Below are 17,301 nucleotides of genomic sequence, written 5' to 3'. Positions count from 1 at the left end.
CCCACCACCATCCCACACACAAAATGAAACACTCCCAAGTATTTATTGCTAGGTACGTTTTAAACACTTCAATAGCAGGGATGCCTACAAGAAAATCTATCTGAGGTCCACAAGTGTTCTGAGTCTACAATAAATCCAGTAAACAAAACATGTTTTCTGGATTAATGACGGCTATCTATCGAGGGCGTGGAAAGCAAAGAGAATGTCCAAGTAAAGATTTCTGAATATAAAACATTTGCGTGCCTCACACGCATACAATCGTTGAGGTACTATTTGCATCCAGCTTTACCCTTTGTCAGCTTTTGGCTCATAACATATGTGGCTAAATACTGGACAATCAAACTGCAAATGTGTTACAGAGCTGGATTGACATGAGACAGATGTCATCACGGGACGCCGCTGACAAGCTAAAGATGTTAATGTTCGAAGCGGTCCGGTAGAACAGGCAGTTGAGGGCTTGTCATTCCAATGTAAAGGTCATGCATTTGACTTTCTGGGCCATCTACCACTCAAACTTGGCTGTCTTAGTTGGGTGAATTGTGTCAGCTCTCAGTTGCGTCACTGGATGGAGTGTCACTCAGAAGTGTGGTGCTCAACTTGTTGACCAATTCATCGGTTTCAGGTTGCGCTTCCTGACAGACATGACCGATAGGAGTGGCATTGACAGGAGTCATAGATAGAGGTGAATGAGGCCTAAGCCGTCCCACTCTCCTAACTAGACAAGAATGCATCTTTGCCTTTGGCACGTTGCAAGGGGAGAAACATTTCCAGAAACAAATGCATTGTTTTTGTTGAGATGTCCTCCGACGTGAAAGATGCTACATGTAAATGTAAACTCGTCATTGTTTATTGTCGTTTTAAGGAAACCGTATTTTTTTCTCTTTTACAGAAAGCGAGTTGACATTTCAGTGGAAATTAAAGGTGGTGGTGGGGCTGTGGGTGGGTGGGGGGTGGGTTGGTGGTGGAGGCAGAGGGCTCCTTGTTTAATAGTGACATGTGCCAAACCAGGTCTGCAACAAATTAGAAAATGTCATTTAACATCATGACCTTTTAAGAAAGAACATTGGGAAATATCACAAAATGCCTCTTCTGTTTGAAAGCCCGTTTAAACGCGGCTAACAATAACCGTGACTTTACACCCAATCGACTTTACTGTTGTATATATTGCACCTGAAGGTGGCAATGTTGCACTGGGTGACAGAACCGAACCAAATCTGCCCAGGAAAAATCTCAGCAGGTACTTACAGTGTCTACGTTCCGTGGATCTATAGCCTTTTATTATAAGAGTAATGAAGCAGAAGTTATTGAAGCCTTTATTGATTGCTCAGATCACAAGTTTGCTATCGTTTGGAATCTGCACTTTACTTGGTGCAACAAATTGCTAACACCTTTTCAAAAGTGACAAGTATATCTATTTCGCGAGCAGAAATCCATTTTCATCTCTATCAAGACAAGAATACAATTTTCACTTCATTTAACTGATGTTATGTTTGCTGCCCGTATGACACCCATTGGAAACCCGAGAATGGGTTCCTTAATTTACTTCTACATATTAACTGTGTTTCTTTTACATTCTTCAATCCCCAAAATCGTGTTTGGATCTACAAAATCCTGCCCCCACAACCCCCCCACCCCCCGTTATTTACCCGTAAGGATCAAGGAAAGGATGTCATGTTCCCCACTTGGTGTTTCTACTCAAAGTCTACATGGTTTATTCAAGCTTCCTTGTTCATTTTGATATTTGTCTCTGTCTCGCACTCCTGCAGCTACAGCTGGCAGGATGCAGGACCACAATGACAGGAAGATTCTTGTACGAATCTTATAAATAACTGCCCTCAGGTAAAAGCATTCGAAATACTCTAAATACAGGATATTTTCCTATAAGGAGAATTAGAGGTTTATTCTCTATATTAACCATATCTATATTAGCTCTGGCTGCTGTAATAGCACTGAGTGTCCAGTTGCAAAATGTCTGTAGCAGGAATTAGGATGCAGGTTACTGTCAATCCTTCTACGACATGTGGCACAACGAAATAGCAACAGACTTAGGGGGGGAACAGAAAGCAATTAGTTTGGTGATGGCACCCAGTAATATGGGACTACAAATATTTGGTCTGACAGCATTCCCACCTATCTATGAAACGCCTAAACCATTTGACCAAATAAATGTCAAAGACTTGTATAATGAGTACCCTCTGCCTGAAGAATCACTTGGGTTGTGAAAGTGTATGAAATTGCTAGGAGGATATATATACCATTACAATGCCAGTCAGAAGTACTTACTTCAGTCCAGGGGCTGTTTTCCCACGTACTGAAACGATGAGGCATTATAGGCTGAGCATTTCTATCATGTGAACAGGGCACGAGACAAAGTGGCATGGCATGGAGGAATGTACCTCAGGGTAATGCATAGGAAGTTTTTTTTCAAAAAAAAACAAAATGAAATTTATTCATGTCACTGAATCGAAAACAAAGAGGCAACACTTAGAAATCTGAAAAGGTTGGCCATGCAACCAAGAACCAGGAAAACAGGACAAACAGAATATTTTGCATGACTTTAAAACCAACTGTAACCAGATGATAAATTTCAGGTCGCATTGAATTGTGTTTGAAATACCCACGCTGTTCCTCTGATTTACAATGAACGTGGCTTTTCAGTGAACTGGTCTTCCAAAAGATGGGACTGGTCAATGCAATGCATTTGTTAGGTAAATTTATTTGACCCATTTTACTATTTGGTCCATCTAATGACATGATAAGGCGCTATATCGAATGCAAGGATTATTATTATTATTATCTGCTTAATTGGTCTTGAATTTCTTGAATACTATTCATTCCCAAGTAAAATTTAACTTGGCTCTTAGCTTGATATCATCGTGAAGATTATTTTATATGAAATCAAGACTTGTAACCTGGGTGTATCCAGCTGCGTGAAGAAAACAGTGCGAGTGTGATTTCAAGCATTGCCCCTCAATCTTTTGTCATGAAAATGCAATTGTTATAGAAACTGGATCAATTAATTGCACTATTCAGCAGAGAGATATTGTCTGAATGTTTTTTTCTGCACTATCTAATATTTTGTTAACTTTTTTCCAGTCATTCACACAGAGCCACAGACGCCTTGTACTGAGGAAGTACCAATAATTCTTTGAGCTGAATATTGGAGCTACCTTATACCACCAGCCCACCGAGATAACTGGGACATTGAAGTGCAATTATAGAAAAGATTGAGACATACATCAGCCCAGAATGGCTACAGAGAGTACCAGTAGAGTGCTGGAGTATTGAAATCATGTCCTTGTATATTTTTTTACTGCTACTAGTCTTATGTCTGCATGGGAATTATTTAAGCCTTTTTCAGTATGATTTTCTCCAGTACATGAGGATTATTACAATCTCTTTGGTAAATCACTTTCTCTCACCGTTTTCTTTGGTGTCAGAGACGCTTCTGTAGGCAGGACGGTTGAGGTATCTGCCCGTGAACAAATCCATAATCGTTCATCAATGCTACTCTATTAATTGGCTGTCAGGAGGAAGGATTTAACAAGCAAAGATATATTGCTAGCTCCCACTGCCTCTCCCACTGAATGTCCTCACTCCCTTGTGCTACTCCACCCACACAACCTGACTCACAACTGACAAAACTCAACCAACTGAGGCAGGCGAGTTTAAGTGACAGGTAGCCCCAGGACTTGGAAATCATGACCTTCTGATTTAGTGTCAAGCATTCGACAGCTTGAGATACAAGGCTACTAAAGTTTAATCAACCATAATTAATTCTGTAGATGTGTTCATAAGTAAAAGTCCATGTTACGTTGTGTTTGGTTGAAGGTACAAATGGTGAAATTGTGGCGTGATTCTAGATGCAGTATTTTACGTAAACAGCAAAAAAAAATTCTGAATATACGTGACGGGTTCGACGTAATATTTGACAAGAATTCTGCTGATCATGCTAATTGGTACAAAGCATGTTATGGCCAAAAAGATTTGGAGGCGGAATTCTTTCAATGCCTTACCATTGTTTTTTTTATATATACTGCAACAAGGTAGACACCTGTTCTGAATAATCATCTTTGTTCTCACGCTCTTGTATCCTCGATTAGGTTTTTTTTAAGCACAGTTTCTCAGATCTAGCAGCTGACAATGGTTTCTTTACTGCCTTTTGGTTGGTAAGTGGCTTGCAAAACTTTATCAATGAGTCTACATGGGGTAGCTGGTTAATGATACTTCGGCAATGAAATTTCCTGGTTCTGCTTCTGTTATCTCTGATCATTTATTTATTTACACTGATCATTTCACATTTTTGAAGTTCACAAGAATATTGGATTGATATTCTCTTAATGGAGCTACGAGCTCTTTGTCAATCTAATTATATCAATTTATTGTATTCTTTCCGCATCTAGGGAATCGCTCGGTTGTGGTGAGGGGCATTTTTTAAAGGTTGTTCTGCCCTTGAAAAAAAAGCTACCTGGTGGAGTGCAGGGGAATAAATCACAAAATAGAAGTAAAACGTCGATTAAAATGACCAAAGTCAAGCTACCCAGAAAGTTATCAGGTTCTATTAGGTTTGCACATTGAGGCATTTTTAGAGCTTGTTCCCGTTCCCATCACTTTCACCCCAAAAACTGAGCTACGTCTTTGAGAGAATTATTATTCCTTTACCCACAACTGTTTGAGGTAGACAGTTTCTCTCGTTTTTCTAAGGTTGCAGTCATTGCAACAGATATATCTTTTGTTTGGCCAATTCTATCAACATCTTCCATTATTATTATTATTATTATTATTGATACATTTACATACAACGATCACACACATCAAAAATAAGACCACCGGCTTGTTTTGAGCAGTGCTTTCTTTTGGGTTGAATTAATGCATATTGTAAAATGTTGTGACCCTGCGATTTTCCATAAATGCACAAATTTAAATTCAGAGGAACTCCTTAGAGGAATATGCAGAAGTAATCACCTTCATTTTCAATGAATAGTACAGACACCGAAGCTGAAATGCAAAGCTGAATTGTAGAGTCGAAGTACATTTAAAAAGTTCCACCCAAATACCAGTGCTGCATCCGAAGCTATGTTCCAGTAAACACACTTTAATAATAAGGAGAACTTACAAAGAAAATGACAGTTAGGAACAAAAGAAATATTGCTAAGAGAAACACAAAGGATGTTTTATGGCCTGTAAAGTAATAATCTTGCTTATCAGACCTTCTTTTCTACTTTGTTATTTGCAGTTAAGCAGCAATTACCTTCCTGAATTGTGTAGAAAAAACATTTTTTTTCTTTCTATTTGAGCAATAGATAAACCTCTTTGAGGTTCGAAAATATTATTTTTCCAACTCACAAACATTGGACATTGTTGCATTTGTACAACACTGTACTTGCCACACCTTTTGCCTGTCCATTTCTCAAGGTGAGCATTGCAGCAATAAATCAGCGGTAAAAAAAACCGAAACATTACCTAACTCAGAGTGTCTTTCGCAATAAACTAACTTTAAAAAGTTTTTATTAGGCTCAATTGTAAAACGTTAATGTACAATTAAAGTAGTACTCACAGAAGTCTCAAGAAAAGTGATATATGTATGGAACATGCCTGAGTATTTGGAGAATTCTAAAAGAGGAAAAAAACTACTTAAAATGTACTTATCTAGATATATGAGTTAATGATTCAGGGGCTGCTATGTTACATATCAGAACTCCTTCGTTTCTCAGACTATTACTATTTTCAGAGCCACAACTGTGCAGATATGATGGACACTCTGTGAGATTTTGAGATATTTTGAAACGATAGAGCACTGCATGAAAAGCAAAGATTTGTATTTAGTTGGGCAGTGCTGGACAGTGTTATTATGTGGCACTAAATGAATGATACTCTGCAGTATTCCTTTAAGCATCTTCCTTCTAACAATTTCCCAACCGCCGATTGAATTACTAATATCATTGTACAAAATGACATTGTGCACTTTTACGTCTAAATAGACTAATATTATTGAAAATATGTAAGATCCTGTCCAGCATACTTATCTGATTTGCAATACTTTCAACATAGATGTATGGCAGTGATGTAAATGCATAAAAATAAAGCTTCCTTCTGACTCGTAAATAAATTGGAAATACAGCACTTGGATTAATTGTACAAACGTACATTTACTCAATATACTGGGAGAAGCCATCTAAATAATAAACACAACAATAATAATCCAAGCAGCAGTACGTTCTGCACATTATGTTCTGGTGCTTCAAATCCATCACAGTGTGATATTCACATTCGGTTTACGAGTAGAAAATATTTAAATACAGTATTTAATGTGCTTGATATATATCTCTTTTATTTATGGATAGGGTGTTTAAATTATAATGTGTTGCTAAACTCACTGTCACAATAAAGGTTTATCACATTGTACAGTATATCAGTTGTGTCACATTTCAAAACAGCACCAAAATGAAAATCATCCACAGAACATTAACGCAGGAACTGTATTCAGCTCTTTTCTGAAATTGCACTTGCCCTTTACAATTGATCAGCGGAAACTTCATCAAGTTGGAGATTAATAAAGTACTTCATATTAGGTTTGGATTTAATCTGTACACCTTTGCTTCAAAATCTAGACTCCAGCTGTACTTTCTATTGAGGGACACGGTTATCGTTCATCTAGGCCATTTATAATGCATTTCCTTCACATATAAGCACCCGCTGCTATTTTTCATTTGGGGGTGCAGTGAGCTCAGCAGAAGTCATACAGCGAAGAATACAAACAGCAGATGCTGTTGTAGCAAACGTGTCAAGTGAGCAAAATGAATTTTTTTTTAAAAATGTTGTTTTATATCATAGGCATTTAAGGCACTGAATCATACCCTCCCACCACTAACAAAAAAATCCATGCTGCAGAAATATTGGAATTATTTACAGTATTTCAGGACTAAAGGCAAGTTCAAACATACCATCAGTTCAACTCAACAGCATCATGTTTTGAAGGAAAAAGCAAGATGGATATGATGTGGGACATGACCACTAAAAGCTAAATATTTTGAAGAAAAATCACATGAACCTTCTAGTTAAAAAAAACATTTACTGAAGCCCAAGACAACCACAATGCAAATACTCAAAGATTACAAACCCACAAACTGACTAACATTTTACCAAGAGAATAGGTCTGTCCCACAATCTTTTTAACTGCACAACGAGCCCTTAGAGCTGTGCTCTGTCGAATGAAAGCAACGTGAAATATTCAAAACCTGTTGAACTATGTTCCTGCAGAGAACAAGTCATTTTATTTCTCTCCCACCATCATCACTGGGCAGAGCATGTCCATTCAATAATTAGTAACACTTGTAGGTTGCAAGCTGTACTTGGTAATTTAAAATCACACCAACTCAAACGTGATTCGAGGGGTCTGACTGTAAGTGACTCTGTGCGTTTTACTTCTGCCTGATTTTATTTGATGGTTGAATCGAAAATGTGCAAAAAAATGCCAAAGGAAAATAAAAAAAATGAAACGAAGGCCAGAGAGGAACAGACTCGATACTGAAAAGTGGTTCTGTCTTCTCTTTTTGAGCTGTTTGGCTGTGCAGAGGCTGTGAATGACAGCTACCCAGCTTGAGGCCTGCAGAAAACACTGCCTCCCTCATTCAGTCGCAATGCTCTGGCCTTTTCACACGTTCCTTCCACAGCAGTGTTTGTCCCCAAACAGAGGAATGGAGCACAATGACATTCCAGCTGCAACACCCCTGCCACCAAAACAACCATGTAATGGGAATGCTAATTAGATGATACAACCCGAAATGACTGAAAGTGTTAACGCGATTCTTTTTAAAAACTTTGTTTTACGCACAACGAGCAGGAGGACGAGTGAGTTTGTTTTATGGGTTAATTACAGGTAAACGAGTGAACAACGAAACAGGTGGATCATTCAGTCGAGTTACTAGTGTAACCCGGGCTGTTGTTTTACCTGGGAACTGGTGACCATGTCACATCCTTGTCGTTTCCCAGCATTATCTTTTTAAATCCATAAAGATCCCACTTCATACAGATTCTTACATAAAGCACCCGTCAAAATTCCTTTGAAATGACCTGGCTTCATTATTCCGTTTCAAAACATTTCTTCTCAAAGCATTTCACAGCAACACAGCCAACAACTATTAACCATTTATCTTACTTAGCCCACGTAGCTCAAAGCAGTTTTACTCGCAACAGTAATTAACCAGTTACTGATTCGCAGAAATGTATAGAAAATCTTTTGTGAACTTTCATTTTTTTGCTGCAGTTGTTTTAAAGAGCATTTTTATGAGACAGGCGGGGCGGGGGAGGGAGACAGGGAAAGGATGGGGGGGGGTGGCATCTGTCAATTTTTTTTCAGAATGAAATATTTGCATTCACAGCATTCCCAAGTGTGTGAATTGCTGTAACGTTTCACAGTGTGTAGCAGAAAGATTAGGCACATGACATCTTACACTGAAAGACAGATACAATTAGCATCATTATTGTTGGCTCAGAGATCACAGTGAAAGTATTCTGGCCCCTACTGGGTACTGGAACACATGTAATACATGTCACATTTATTTAATGACATAGTGCCAATCACTGTCTATAACTACAAAAATACAACTGCAAAAGCACAGTAGCTTCTAAACAGTGTTTGCGTCTCACCTGCTTACTGTAATCCCTTGCAGGTTTCAGCTTTTGGTGCAGGGCCCAAAGAAGTCCCTGGAGGTATATCTTCGCTCCTGAAGGGATGAACCCTTCCCCCTTGGAGACCCAGACAGGTCCTCGCAGAGGTGTGATGGAATTCTGCAGGCACTTGTCGAGCAAAGGAACTGCGGGAAGAAGAGCATTAGAAACAGGACCTTACATCCAATCTGACCCCCAGCCGCAGACATCAGCTTGAACTGGATCTCGGAAACTGCACTTGTTTCACACACCCGGCCTAAGTCTCAACATCTATTATTTATATGTGACCCAAGGAAGCTCTAACAAGAGCAATTGCTAGATTCTCAGACTAGTGGCAACCATCAAGTGTATATGTATATATAGTGAGCCCCAACTGTAGGAATCACAAAGCTTTCCAAGTACACCTGAATAGGTTTGAAGTGTGGCTAACTAACTGTACACAATGTCATGGTGTGCACTGATTGCCTTATCTTCTCATTTGTCACAGATGAGTTGAAACAAACCTTGCTGAAAAGTAACTTGCGTTGTTCTGAAACTTTCTACAGCCTTGTGTTTTTAAGTGATTTCCCACCAGGGGTTGGGGTGGGGGGTGGAGAAGATGTGTGTACAATGATTACAATTGTCGTGGAAATATCCAACAAAATGTCTGATGTTTGCCACCGACCTTTATAAAGCTACAAATGAACTGCAAAATGTGTTGAGTTGTATGATCTTTTACATCCCCAAATTGATTATACACATTGACATTCACAGTCAATATCTTTGCCGATTATTTAATGAACTGCATCAAAAATAACCAAATAAACAATTTTACTTATAAAAAGGGGTATTGTTTGTAAACAGGAAATACCGTAGTTTTAAAACACTGAATTGGATGAAAACAAACTGCTTGAGTTTACAACTTGCAATACAAAAAAAAATTAAATTATGACTATAATAACCAAACTTGAATTGTTTTTATTTTTCCTTAGACATTTTGATTTTGTTAATATTATTATTATTAATGAACTAATTTAACTTTCAATCAACTGAGTGCCTCCGGCCTTTATTTCCAAGTTATTTGAGAATCAAATTATAACGGTTCTGCTTTGCGAATGCAATAGGTGTTTAAATAGCTGTATAACACAGATATCCTCACTCTTGTTCAGACAAAATTAATCCAACAGCTGCTGTGAAAAATTGTTTACATGCTGGCCGTCACATTTTATTGTCCCCTAGTGCTCACGAGAAATGCTTAAGCAGTCATTTTCTTAAATATTGATGCCTATCTGAATTTGGATTTTTTTTTACCACTGAACAGAATGACAGGCACACGACTGCCGTACTTAAAGCAATCTTTCACAGCTGTTTTACTTTCCAGTGATCCCATTAAATTGACAGCCCATGCCTGCAGGCTTTACAACATTACAGTTGTGGAACAAGATGTTGATTTTCTCAATGCACCTAATGGAACATGGCTTTATCGGGGGGGAAAAAATATATTACTTAGGCTAATTTATTTATACATCCATAAAGAAAATCCGTAACGCCTCTCACTGCAACCCCTGTTAAACACCTGGGTTCTTTTTTGCTCTGTGTGTATCTGGGTGTGTGCAATCTGGCGATAAATGGGCAGTAGGCACGCAATCAAGTAATTCTTCTCCACTTTAAAAGAACGTGGCATGAGCCGTGCACATTTTTTTCTTCTTAAATTGTTGAAGCAGTTATGCATTAAATATGCTGGCACATCTTCTGCTTGAGCAAGTGAACCAAAATGTGTAAATTGTTCATGCCTGCCGCTTCAGTTCAACGATTGTGATTGATCATTTGTAACGATAGTTATTCTATGTTCCATGAAATCATGTTTCGAGTAATGGGTTCATCAGATGTAGGGTTAAACTGAGAGTGAAGAGAGGCTGCGCGTGTGTGTGTGTATGTGTATGTGTGTTGTGTGTGCGGTGTGTGTGTAAAAGAGAGTTGCCATGTTCCAGGCTTGCCTCGAAACAGCATGAGATCTAAAGGACGATATTCAAAAGCACTACACTCATCATACGCTTGCTGCTTCTGAATAGGACCCAGTCATAGGGGCTGCTTTGGGGCTATTCCAAAACACTTTATATCTCTTACTTTTTCTACCACCCAGCTTCCGCATCCCTTAAATACCGTTGGGGGGTGTAGCAGAACAGTTTACAGTCTTAACTGACCTAACTTATCAGGTCGTTGTACACAGAGAAGTGTATCAAAATGTAATCAGAAAATGCAGGTTAATCTGTTCCTGAATCTGATTACTGTGCAGTTGGAGCTAATGTTACACTTGTGCTGAATGCTGCAGTGAGTTTCTGAATAGAGGCCCTCGGACAAGTTCAACTAATATTCAGTATTAGATTTAACAGAACCCTCGTCAGTCCCATATATATTATTGTATTATCAAGTTAGCTAAAATTCTAACATGAAATCATCTCATATATCTAGCATATTTTATTTATTTTATGATGTAGCTCAAAGTCAAAATAACTGTTCCATGGTTAATTTTAACACAATAATAATCCTTTCATTTGATAAAGCGGCTTATCACATCTTTGAGGCGTCTGAAAGCGCTTCACAGGATATGCTGTAAACTGAATTGACCATATATTTTGTGGACATTTAGGCTATTCAGCCTCAGAACGCTTCAGTTATCTACGAAAGAAGTGAGAATAATGGGTATAAAACAGGGATGGTTTGATCGATGTGGCGGTATGGCTCATCAAATCACACATCCACACGCCAGAGTGACAGGGTCTGGTTCTGAGTGTACAATTCACCATTTAGCGCGGGGCGCCAAGTGTAAGGTCAGGTGCTTCGCAAACACTTCTTTTTGTTCATTCACACCCCACTAGACTTCGTATCAACCACCACTGTTTCTCCTGAACGATGCTCTCTCTCTCTCTCAGGCTTCATCTTGTTTAAAAAAAAGTCTCCTCCAGCTTGCATCAGTGGCTAACTCATTGCACATCACATGCCTCATCTCAGAGGTCAGAGGACACTGCTCCTCAATCATGATTTGCACAAGAAACAATTAACCTTGCCCCCCAGATGCCAGGAAAGACTATCAATGGATCACATGATAAATCCTTCAGTTGTTTGTCAATTGAGTCACACTTCGGGTTTCTTGTCCAATTTGGAATCCCTTCATGATTCTCAATTTCTTAGTTAGGGAACAGAGTCATTGGACCCACAATGAAAATACATTAACTAGTCTTGTCCCTGTTTAAAATCTTCATCATTCCACCTTCCAAATCTTATTTCTATTAAATTACTAATTCCCGTGGCTTCATCCATGTTCTATCTGATGTACGTTTTCAGTGAGAGGCAGACCTTCCTGAGGAAAGGCTGAACATGCTTGGATTCTTTTCTCTTGAAAAGCGGAGGGTAAGGGGTGACCTGATAGAGGTCTTTAAAATGATGAAAGGTTTTGATAGGGCCAACATAGGGAAGATGTTTCCATTTGTGGGGGAGAACAAAACCAGGAGCCATCAATATAAAATAGTCACCAATAGATCAAACAGGGAAGTTAGAAGAAATGTCTTCACACATAGTGGGAATGTGGAACATGCTACCACAAGGAGTTGTTGAGGCAAATAGCATAGATGTATTTAAGGGGAAGCTCGATACGTATGTGAGGGAGAAAAGAATAGAACGTTATGCTTGAAGGCTTAGTTGAGGAAGGGCAGGAGGAGGCTCATGTGGAGCATAAACATCAGCATAGACCAGTTGGACCGAATGGCCTGTTTCTATGCTGTCTATTCTAATGTATTCTAATGTATCTCATTTGACAAATTCCCCCGCTACGACTACTGTTAAACCAGTACAAGTCTGCTAGCTTCGGGCTTCTAAAGATAGATTGACAATTTCAGATCGGTTTCATTTCACACCATGCCTCCTCTCTTCCCTCTCTCCTCCCATAAAGAAAAGACGATATGTGTGATAAGCAAGATAACAGAACCTGAGATTTCTCTGGAGATTTTGTTTTGGAAGGGGATTGGGGGGGGGGGTGGGGAGGGGGGTGGGTAGGTGGGGAAGATATGTACCAGCCAGACATGAGACTGATGAGTGCAAATCCCGCCCGAAAACACAGATGGTGGAGGAGAGGAAGGAGCATGATGCTAGTGAAAGAACTCTATGGGACACAGTAAGAGTCAATTCAGAGTAAGGTTCGCCAGCAGCAAGCTAGACTGCGCGTGGAAAAGAGAGGGACATAAACCAAAGTCATGAAATTTAAACAAAGGAACGCAGCACACAGGAAAGCAACAAGGAGTAATAATCAGCTAGAGAATCAGCTGCTATTTAAATAACAGCCTTAAAACAGCTCCCCCAAACACACATCAAGTTTCAATGAAACAATGGAGTATAACTCGTTTCGTCACAAAATATACAGTTAATTCACTTGCGGCGTATCCTGTAAAGCGCTTTGAGACGTCTCGAAGACGTGATAAGGTGTTGTATCAAATGCAAGGATTATTATTATTATTATTAACTCAATACAATAATAGATATGGCAACTTTCCTATTCCACATACCTGTTTTAAGGTGAGTCACTCGTTTTCCTATCCAATTATACAGGCACTTTCCTCGGGTCAAAAGGTCTAACCTTTGAGTGCACATGTCTAGAAACTGTAAATACAAGGAAAACAAAAGAACAAAGAATGTTAATCGACTGTAAAAGCAATGGAGAGAAAGTACCCGAGTCAATTTCTGCATTGTTTGCAATAACAGGACAACAGAGTTGGCAGCTGTAAATGGAATCTCAAGAGATTCTGAAGTACAGACCAAATGAATGAATGATTTCAAAGTTCAGAAGGTGGATGAAACAATGGCTCCAGTTTTAAACCTGTAATGTAAAATACTTCATACTTTTTTTTCACCCCGTATTTATTTTGGTGCACATGTATTTAACACACTAATTAATCAGTGCTAAGATTCAAAACTTCCCTCTAAGGTATAAGCAGTGTAAATGGTGAAAATTGACTGAGAAACACTGGATTGGTGGTGGCAATCTGGATGCGTCGTGGAAGTTTCCTTGGCAGAGCTTTAACTTAATTTTCTTGTTGAAAATCAACTTTTTTGTCAAATCAGCCCACTGAAATGACATGCACATGACAAATGACAAAGCAATTAAGGAATCCAGCAATCATTCATGACTTGTTTTCAAAAGATCTGTGAATTTCAGGCACTTTAACTCTGAGGATAAATCTAGATTGCTAAATTTACATTATAAAAAATAAATAAATAAATCAAATGTATTTACGTTAATTTGAAGAGTTTTAACTATCGCGTGATTTAGCTTTGATATATTGAAGCTTCTATCACTTTGCTTGCTTCAATAAATATTTTTCTATCTCCTATTATTAGTCTCTATCTTTCCCTCTTGGATCCTGTGAGCTGACATGCAATGTTGCTCTAAGATTAAATTTTATATCCGTTTCATTACATTATTGTGCTTTTTTACCCCCCAAAAGAAACATTGGGTTGCAAAGGATTTGGAGCATTGCTGAAACCATTTCTGAACCTTTCACCTTTGTCCTTTAATACCGAAGTGTTCCATTTATAGTATTCTACAGAATTGTCCAAATATATCGTCTAATCTTAAGAACACAAAAATAGCGTTCACACTGCATGATAATGTATTACCAGTTTTCCTCCTGGGAATTTGACCTACACTTTTACACTTGAAATAATTATTTGTGGCACTGTAATTTAGCTAAAAAAACCTTATTAATAACTGCAGAATTGAGACGTTAATTCATTATTGATGGAGTATTTGTAAAAATCACTTATGCCAGCGAGGGCTGAGGTGTCATTTATACTGCGGTTTTCCTGCTTGGACGTTCCTTTTGATTCCCCCCCCACCGTGACATATATTTAGAATAGCACAAGAATAGCACAAAACAAACATACATTCACTATACTCTGTGAAGTGCTCAATGATGCTATATCATGATAAGGCGCTAAATCAAATCAAGGATTATTATTATTGTTATTTTTAATGTATCATGGTGTTAAGCTTTGTACGTCTGTTCCTGTATATTCAAAAACAGATTGACACAGATCGTTTTTTGGAATACAAATACTTTGCTGACATTTGTATTGTAAGATATTCCACCACAGAACAATCTGCACATTACCATCTTGCAGCAACATTGTGAGCCAGATGCCAGTCATGTTCCACGGAGATTTTTTTAAGAGCAATCTAACAGAACAAAATTATCCTCACTACCTAAATATTTGTAATTTGCAATTGTACAAATCCAGTTCTTGTGCCAATTAAATTCACCTGCTTAAAATAATGATCAGCCATGTGCAATGTGGCATAAGGAAGCTTCTTATATATATATATAAAAACTTTTTTTAAAAAATGATAAATGAAGCCATTAAAAATAGTTGCTGTTCATTTTCTCAGTCTCCAGAAGTTTCAGCCACACTTTTACTTGGAAACTGGCTCTCTGTACGGGAACCAAAAAAGGATATGTACCAAGAACTACAGATGACTTATTTTACCTGTTCTTTTTCCTCCAGCGGTGAAATGATCTCATAACCGTCCTGACCTGTACCGTTCTTAAACACCAGAATTCTGGCAGTCGTCTTCTCAGTCAGGTTCTTCATCCGCTTGGAGATAATGGGCTTTGTCTTCCCGCGCTCCTTGTCAAGGGGAAGCACTATCCCATTCATTGTCCAACTCACCGCCTTGGTCAATGACAAATGGTCTGTGTAAAAAAAGGTAAAGTTAAAATTTGGCTCCATACAGTTAATTATCTCTCTTACTCTCTCCATCCTCCACACTCCCCCCACCCACCCCCCATCACTTTAATGCATATTGGCCTTGCTCCACTCTAGTGCACATACCTTAAAATCTCGATCAGTCCCCACTAAGCATGACATAAGCTGTAGCAAGCTGGCCATGCTGATAGTGGGCATAAATCATTGTTCCTGAAGGGAACAGATGTTCAGGGTATGAAAGAGTAATATCACAATTTAGTCATAATTAAAATTCACCTTAGCATGCCTCTCCCACTAATCCCCCTAATCTGCAGATCATTCTGCTGCAGATCTACACTACTTTTATTGCATTATATTCTGCAAGAATACAGAGGTATTTTACCTCCAAATGTTATTCTAATGTGATATTAAAAAGCTTAATTAATTAATCTAATGTACATTCTAATCTAATTTCAAGTCCCCTAGACCTGTATTCATTCATAAAACATGTTAAATTGAGCTCATTGGAGGCAGCGATATCTCAAAGCAGTGAAAATAGTCTCACTTTGTGCCAAGTATGACCTTTTTACAGTTATATTCCCCAATTATAAATGTGTTTAATAAGAATAATAATGGTATAACTGATATCACGTTACTGTGTGAATAGCAATGACCTTGTGTGCCCAGATAATAGAGCTCTACTTTGTGATCTACCTTCTCTGATCAGGTCACCGTGTAATGTAATAAACTGCGTATATTCCTCCAAGATTAATAAGGTTGTTTTTCATTCATGCGGTGCAGTGCTGAGATCATGTCACTAGCTGCGACACCAGGGACACTGGGTATAATTATCTGCTCATCATGTCACAAAGTGCTATGGGACTAAAAATTCAATCATGGCAAAGATTGTAGTCAGGTAACTTTGCCGGTAAAAGATTCAGAAGTCGAACACAAATGTCAAGATAATTGACTGGCACAAAGCAAAGTACTGTATGAAAAGCAGACATAACCCTTCAAGCCCTCAGCAGCCTTTTGAAGTTCACATACGTTTTCTATTGTCCACCAGCAAAACTGACTTTGACATTTTAAGGCAAAATCCTCTCTTTGTTCCCAAGCTGAAATGTGAAACTCTGTACATTTGTAGTTTTTCATTGTTTGAAGAAAACTATAATATTGTTCAATGTTTTGAAATCTACATTTAATGTATTTTGCGATTTAAATATGAGGGTGAATTGCAATTATCAATAACCTGATATATGAATGGTGTGGGCACATCATCGCCCTTTTAACTCCACCTTAGATTCTCTTCTGTTAATTTTTTTTTACAAAATAATTTATTCCACCCCAACATACACACACCCTTCCCATAAACACATTTTCCATAGAGTTTTTGCCCTGTCACCTTCATCTCAAGTCTCGACAGATTATTCCTCAAAGCAAACAGGTTGCAAACTATTCTGAAATCGTCGATGCCATTAAATCTCAGTTCAAAACGCTAGCAATTATCGCAGGACAAAAGAGGGACAAATTGAAAGAATTTGTCCAATGGAGGATGACCCGTCCAGCAACCTCGCAAAGTCCAAACTGTAACAAGCACGTCTGTCCCTGACCTGCGAGTCACTGAGGTTGAAAGTAGTGATTGTGTATGTTTCACCTTTTTGCACGACATGTAATTCATGGCCTTGTTAAACAACAAACATTTCCACTTGTACTTAACTCTACCTTCCTAGAGGGATACACAAAATACACAGTCAATGCACTTTAAAATATAAACTGTGAAATGCTTTGAGGGGTCTCAGCGACGTGATAAGGCACTCTATCAAATGCAAGAATTATTATTATAATTATTGTTCTACTGTAGGGCCAAAATAATGGAAAAATAACATGAGGCAAGCAAGTCCACATTAAATCTAGGGA

General features: G+C 38.4%; 1 protein-coding gene across 1 annotated transcript in view; it reads right to left on the bottom strand.

Annotated features, from left to right (window-relative positions):
* Positions 1–17,301, bottom strand: part of LOC103175106 (doublecortin domain-containing protein 1) — an 83,179-nt gene that overhangs the window by 39,599 nt on the left and 26,279 nt on the right. Inside the window, exons 6-8 of the mRNA XM_042341586.1 lie at positions 15,187–15,392; positions 13,209–13,302; positions 8,650–8,816 (exon numbers count right to left, since the gene is read on the bottom strand). Coding sequence (XP_042197520.1) covers positions 8,650–8,816; positions 13,209–13,302; positions 15,187–15,392 — 467 coding nt within the window. The remainder of the gene's footprint in view (positions 1–8,649; positions 8,817–13,208; positions 13,303–15,186; positions 15,393–17,301) is intronic.

This window comes from Callorhinchus milii, unplaced genomic scaffold (assembly GCF_018977255.1).
Source record: "Callorhinchus milii isolate IMCB2004 unplaced genomic scaffold, IMCB_Cmil_1.0 Scaffold17, whole genome shotgun sequence".
NCBI lineage: Eukaryota > Metazoa > Chordata > Chondrichthyes > Chimaeriformes > Callorhinchidae > Callorhinchus > Callorhinchus milii.
This window is presented reverse-complemented; position numbering and strand designations above follow the sequence as displayed.